Source organism: Lactuca virosa, chromosome 3 (assembly GCF_052849685.1).
Source record: "Lactuca virosa cultivar CGN04683 chromosome 3, Lactuca_virosa_CGN04683_v6, whole genome shotgun sequence".
Lineage (NCBI taxonomy): Eukaryota > Viridiplantae > Streptophyta > Magnoliopsida > Asterales > Asteraceae > Lactuca > Lactuca virosa.
The window spans coordinates 266,087,728-266,094,506 of record NC_136428.1 but is presented as its reverse complement, the minus strand read 5'-3'; the positions used below and the strand labels follow the sequence as shown (position 1 = coordinate 266,094,506).

The 6,779-nt window shown below is 34.4% G+C and overlaps 1 protein-coding gene and 1 pseudogene across 1 annotated transcript; one reads left to right on the top strand and one right to left on the bottom strand.

Annotated features, from left to right (window-relative positions):
* Positions 1 to 233: 233 nt before the first annotated feature.
* Positions 234 to 4,406, bottom strand: LOC145167175 (transcription factor MYB119-like). The gene is made up of 3 exons (XM_079086276.1): positions 2,098 to 4,406; positions 1,897 to 2,023; positions 234 to 840 (listed from the first exon to the last, which is right to left on the bottom strand). The coding sequence occupies exons 1-3, from the start codon at positions 2,436 to 2,438 to the stop codon at positions 400 to 402; spliced, it is 909 nt and encodes a 302-aa protein (XP_078942402.1). The 5' UTR covers positions 2,439 to 4,406; the 3' UTR covers positions 234 to 399.
* A 673-nt stretch (positions 4,407 to 5,079) lies between these two features.
* On the top strand, positions 5,080 to 6,169 carry LOC145167176 (uncharacterized; annotated as a pseudogene).
* Positions 6,170 to 6,779: the final 610 nt, after the last annotated feature.

Sequence of the window (6,779 nt, the reverse complement as noted above, 5' to 3'; positions counted from 1 at the left end):
AATATAAAAACATTTGAAATAAGATTATGAAGATGAATTTGACGAGATCAATCGATCTATAATCATAATGAAACTATCATCACCTTTTAAAAGTTGTATGTCAATTCTTGGTGGAAATTTGTATCATTATGTTATGTTATAAATTATGTACAAATTTCTATCGATAACTATTCAAAGATAATTATTGATAGTTATTTTATATATAAAGAAAAATTCCAAAAATATATTCAAACTTCATTCAAATTCCCAATTATTTTAGATTCCAATTTCTTTGAAAGGTAAATTCCTTCCAAAAACAAACTGTCTAATTTAAACTCAATTCATATCAAGTTCACAATTCCAATAAAAACTGCAAGAAATGAAATAACCTAAACCCGAATCCAAAACCCAGCAATTAAACTACTGACAGAACAATTTCAGAAAATCCATCTCCTTTGTCGGATCAAACACCAATTCATCAACCAATTGAGATGACACATCATCAAAATCAAAATCAACATCCCTTTCATCAGGCGCCAGCTCAGCAGGCTTATAACCAACCACGGAATCAGTTGTGGTGTGATCCACCACCGGGGGTGGTGGTTGTTGGATGTTGATTTGATGATTGGGTGAAGAGGAAGAAGTAATGCTTGTGATGTAATCTTTTAAAAGGGAGGAGGGGTTTTTGATCTTTTCATGATTCTTGTTTAAAAATTGTTTTCTTTTTGTTGCGTTCCAATGGTTTTTTATGTTGTTTTCTGTCCTTCCTGGCATCCTTCTTGCTATATCTGCCCATTTGTTGCCGAATTGTTGGTGTAATGAAATTAGTAACTTGTCTTCTTCTTCGGTCCATGCATTTTTCTACAAAAAGAAAAAAGGAGAATAAAGAGTTAATATACAAAAAGCTATTAGGGCCCACTCAAGTCATAACAGACTGGATTGTACTGTGTTTGGCATGCATTGGAATGTTTCTTGGATCAGATGTCAATGGGACAAATTTGCACTATTTTGTCCCACCAAAAAAAGTGGGACAGTCTTGTCTATGAAAAAGACATGAATGCCCTTCACCATTATGTCGTCGAAAATAATCTTGTCTATGCAAAAAGACACGAATGCCCTTCTCACCAAAACACAAATAATATAACAATAGAGAATATATGTTTAGTTATATTTAGAAAATAAAATTGTAATGTACTTAAAAATTAAAATCATGTAATTTCTAAAAAAGAATTTATGTCATCAGATATTACATAAATAAAAATGGGTTATATTGTAATTTTTCGTTCACGATGGAATGAAAAAAAAAAGGGAAAAGGTTAAAAATAACCAACAAACTATTCTGTTTGGCCACTTTTAGTCACTCAACTTATTTTGGTCCACTTTTAGGTAATGAACTTTGCAAAATCGTATAGTTTTAGTCCCTTTAACTGGCTGTAGCCCTTACCTACTTACATGACTAAAATAAGATGATTTTAGAAAGTTCATTATCTAAAAGTGGAGAAGAATAAGTTGAGTGGCTAAAACTAGACGATTTTGAAAAGTTCATATTACCTAAAAGTAGACAAACAGAATATTTCGTTGGTTATTTTTAACATTTTCCAAAAAAAATCACCAACCTACTAAAGAATGAAAATTAACAAAATGGAAGGAATAACATTCCTTCGGGAATAGTCCATTCCATTCCATTTTCCAATGTAACGCGTACAATTCCATTTTTCCCTGATTCCCATACCAAACACTAACTTACGCTTTAGACTAATGTATTTGTAAAATAATGTAGTTTTATATAACATCAACAAAAGACGCTATTTTCTTGATTATACGATTCATCATTCATGGAACAAAAACGTATGACAAACAAAATGAAAAATTAAATAACGATGTTATAATTTGTTAATAATAACATAAAATCAATACCATGATATTTGGTCTCAAATAATTTTGCCATCTCTCTCTACATTGCTTCCCAATTCTCAAAGGGAACTTTTCAGCAATACGGGCCCAATTCTTGGCTCCATACAGATGCACTCGCTGCACCAACAACCTGAAAATAAACATTTTATCTCAAGAACATGACAAAAATTATAAAACTAAAACATAACTAAAAAAGAAATATACATGTCTTCTCCAAAACTCCATTGGCGTCTTCCATTTCCTTTTCCCAACAACTCCATGTTTACTTTCCCATCCATTTCCACATTATTGTTTTTTTTCCTACCCGATGTTTTTTCGTGAACCTCATTGAGAGAATCCCTTGAAGGAGTGTTCAAAAGTCGTATGCTTTTATCATTCAACTCAAAAGGAGTTGAGGCGTATAAAGAGATCCAATCTTTCAAGAATCCTTGATTAGATTCGGATTCCATATAAGGGTAACTAGCCATTCTTGGCTCAGATAAATTGTTACTTGAACAAATCGAGTTGGGAAGAAAATTTTCGATAGATTTTGTGTTGGGAGACATGAGAAGCAAAGAGAGGAGGAAGGAAAATGAGGATGGCGGCTATAGGGTGGTAAAATGAGAGGGTTAGCAAGTTGATTGATTTGTGGACGTTGATTGACAATATAATCCAACGGTTACTATGCATTGTTTTGTATCATTTGATTAACTTTTCTTCCTTTTATGATAGAAATAGAGGTCATAAATGCAATTGATTAGATTATTAAAAAGTTTTTTTATCGTCATATGTTGTAGATAACTTTAATCGTGTATAACGTAGATATCCACTGCTACTTCCATCTTCCTCTCATGCTCCTACTTAGGCTATGTTTGGCGTACTAGCTGAAAAGCTAGTTGTTAGTCGATAAAAAATGACGTTTGGTAAAACAAGCTGAAAAACTAGCTAAAAGATATAAAATGACATAAAAGGGCATTTAAAAGAATGTGTTTATGCCAATGAGGTCCAATTTAACTGGGCGGAGGCACACTCCAGTTTTCCCCTCCCAAGGGGTTTCCTTCGGAGGGGAATGGTGCCGAGTTCTATCTGCGTCCAAAGCAGTGAAACTCCTTAATGGGAAACTGGGTTGCTGAGGATGTTGTTGTTATCTCTTCGGGGAGGGATCGAACACGGGTTCGTTGGGCGTTATGGCATACTGTCCTATTGGATGTCATTGCCCGCTGCACCAAACCGTCGTTCAAAAAAAAATGTGTTTCTATAATTAATTAAGGGGTATATTTTAGAAATATTTTAAAAAGCTAGTCTAAATAGCTTTTTAAAAACTTATAAGCTACTTTTTGACTTGCCAAACATGACAACATAAAAAAGCTCAAAAAATAAGCTAGCTGTGGTACACCAAACATAGCCTTAATGATTGATACAACATAGTGAGTAATACTCACCGATTGTGGAGCAACACACAATTTCAACTCAAATGAAATAGTAGCACAATTGAATTGGTTACTTCAACCAATTCAATTACCATTGAAAGTGTGCGAAGAGGCATCTATGGATTTCATTGAAGGACTACCAAAATCGGGAGGTATGACTACAAGTTCAACTTAAAATTCTTGTTAAATGGAAAGACTTATCAGTTTTTGAAGCATCATTGGGAGAATTTGGATGCGATGTTCCCTAATAATGCTCACCTTGAGGACAAGGTGAAAGTGAAACTTTACTGAGTGGTCCTTTTCCTTTGAGGTTTACTTATACAAGACGGGTCAAACCTTAAAGGGTTGACTTTTTTTTGTAATAATCTCTTTGTTAAGGGGCATTATGGTCTTTCTTTGAGAAGTCGGTTAAAGCAATTACTCTTGTTTCATAGATTTTCATAGCGAGATGAATGAAGGAAGTGCAAAATATAACTAACTTACAAAAACTAACTAATAGTGAAATGATACCAAAACTTCAGCTCAATTTTATGCAGTCTAGCTTCCCATTTACAATGGACAAATACGGCATGCATATATGTAAGGAATCTCCTTATAGTCTGTTACACATAAAAGATTGAACATTTTCCATGATGGATGTCTTCAACTGATTTTATATGAAAAGAAGTGGCAATAATATGTCTAAGTATTTGGGTAAAAAGAATTCTGATTTTCCAAATTAAGAGAATCATATTTGGATAATAGTAGCCTGAAAGCATTATTGAGAGTTGGTATAAATATATCATACTGCTTAAAGCAACTGATTATCACATCATTTAATTATGATTCTTCAAGTAGCAAGATTAGATTTTCTATCTTCAAGCAACCAATTATCTCTTGATCTTATTATGATTCTTCAATTCTCAGTGATCAGTTTTCTTTCTAAATGTTGAGATAAATGTACAAAACTAACCAACGATCCAAGCTTTAAGAATCTCAGTATTCTATTCAAGTCGTAATAATCTCTTTGATATCTTACATCCAATGATATTCTCACTTCAAGTAGAAGTAAGCATTGGAAACTTACAAACAACACAAGAGATGTTTTAATAACTTTGCAATTCACACTTACTTGAGGCATATACTACATCACAATACAGAAATGGAAGCATGCGAACTACAATTTGAGCTCCGAACATCTTTGACGCAAAACCCCGATGCATTGAAAGGGCAAGTAAAATCGATCGCCTGTAAAGTTGAAAGAAATCAGGCAATTTCACAAACATCTGGAGTGCATAAGAGTATGATTGTCAAACGACTGTCAAAAGGAAATAATACCTGATACAAAGTCGCATATCAATGGGGTTTAAAGAACTGAAGACAGGAAATCGGGAACAGAAAAGTTCCCAGACTACACATGATGATTGTTTGGACAATTGAAACTTAACCCCTCTTCCATCGTTTCAAAGATCGGAATCAAAAGTAAAGTTTTTTAGGTTTTTTTTTCCCTTTTTTTTGTAGTTTTTTTTTTTTTTTTTTTGTTATTGTGACCGGCCCAACAAACTTTAGCATATTGGTTTAAATGGTCGCTCGTAACTATTTTTTGCATTTGAAGGACACGAACTTATATTTTTAGGTTTTAAAATGTCCTTTTGGAAATTTTGAAGGGGTTACCCGGTGACACTCATCCTAATCAGCAGGTTTAGATGTCAACTTAATTGCCACGTGTAAAACCTAATGTAATGCTTTCTTTAGAACCCGAATCCGATCAAATCCCTTAACATCTTTCATCCTCACCTGCTCCGATGTTGTCTTCTCCGGCTCCGGCAGTGGCCCAGATGTTGACTCTGATTGAGACAAACCTAAGCCACTCGACATTGGTTCTGTATGTACTCTAATCATTTGTCTGTATTTTTCGATCTCTTTTGTCAAAAATTTTGGGGGTTTCGTATTCTTAAACAGAATGAGACCATCTTATCTTCTTTGAAAAACTCTGGAAAAGTTGCAGTTATGGCTACCAAAGAAGACGATGCTCCCGTTTGGATAACCGATAACGCCCCATTTGTGGTGGTGACAGATCCCCTAGATGGTTCTCGTAACATCAACGCTTCAATCCCCACTGGAACAATATTTGGGATCTACAATCGTTTAATAGAACCCGATAATCTTCCAACGGAGGAGAAGGCGTTGCTGAATTCATTAAAGAGCGGCAATCGCCTCGTCGCCACCATCTATGTTCTTTACTCCTACGCCACCATACTCTGCACCACCTTCGGTTCCGGCGCACACGCCTTCACTCTCGATAATTACACCGGAGACTTCGTTCTCACACACCCAAAAATCAAAATCCCTCCTTGAGGTCAGATCTATTATGTAAACGATTCACGATACTTTGATGTATAGTGGAGTGGGGATGAACCCTTGAGACCATCTACGACTTGTTTATGAGGCGAATTCGTTGAGTTTTGTGGCAGAGCAAGGCATAGGGAAAGGGTCGGACGGGAAGAACAGGATTCTGGTTACAACGAGTCAAAGAGGGTGAAGAAATAAGAGAAGGCGAAAAAGAAAGTTGTCAAGATGATGATGGTTTGCAATGAGTCGTCTTCCTCGTAGGAGAGTTCTTATTCTTCAGAATCCAACTATGAAAACGTGTTGGGTAGGCGGAGAAGCGGTTGTGGTGGGTTGCAAATGTATGGGGAAGTACAGAGATACGGATGTCATGGTACACACCGGTGACAGAACTAGGGGTTCGTTGAGCATCGATGTTGGACTCAAGGACGTTGATTCGACTATGACTAGTTTCTTTGGTGGGAGTCGGAGATGTTCTGATATGGTGCCGACATTTTAAGTGTTTGAGTAGATTCTGGTTATGATTTGGTAATTTGTGAGGTGGATTTTAGTTTAATTCTTATAACTTGTGAAAAAAGTCACGTCATCAAGGATACCGATAATAACAAGTATTGAGTCTTTTTTAGCAGATAAAAATAGACTTTATGCCCCTAAACTACCAAAAAAAAGTCATGAGGAACTATTTAAATCAATATATTAAAGTATGTTGGGCTCCGGTGACAATAACATTTTTTTTCTCCAAAACAATGTAAATGAAATATATAATTTTATATAATTTTTAAAATAATGAATGTTATTTTTCATCAAAAGATTGTTGTTTTTCTCAAAAAAAAAAAGAAAGAAAGAAAGAAATGTGTTTACTTGCAAAAAAAAAAAAAAAATTCATGAAAACGAAAATTTCAAAAACGTATTTGGTTGATTCAGTTTTTTAAAATTTTCTAAGAAAATAAAAATTTTCTATTTTTCAAATTGTATGTAAATTAGAAAATTGATTTTTAAAGTTTTCCAAAATTTTCTAAATTTTTAAGATAGAAAATAGAAACTCCACCAATTTCAACCAAATGCGTTTTCTACAATTTTCATTGAAAACGGAAAAAGAAAACTCAACGCTATTTTCTGAAACATTTTCTTGAAAAATGAAAACAATTT

Bases quoted from the DNA above. Each gene is read 5' to 3' on its own strand.
- LOC145167175 (XM_079086276.1), bottom strand. From the start codon at position 2,438: ATGTCTCCCAACACAAAATCTATCGAAAATTTTCTTCCCAACTCGATT. The intron at 2,024-2,097 runs GTATATTTCTTT...GTTTATTTTCAG, and splicing joins TGGAGTTTTGGAGAAGACAT to GTTGTTGGTGCAGCGAGTGC. The intron at 841-1,896 runs GTATTGATTTTA...TTCTTTTTGTAG, and splicing joins ATTTGAGACCAAATATCATG to AAAAATGCATGGACCGAAGA.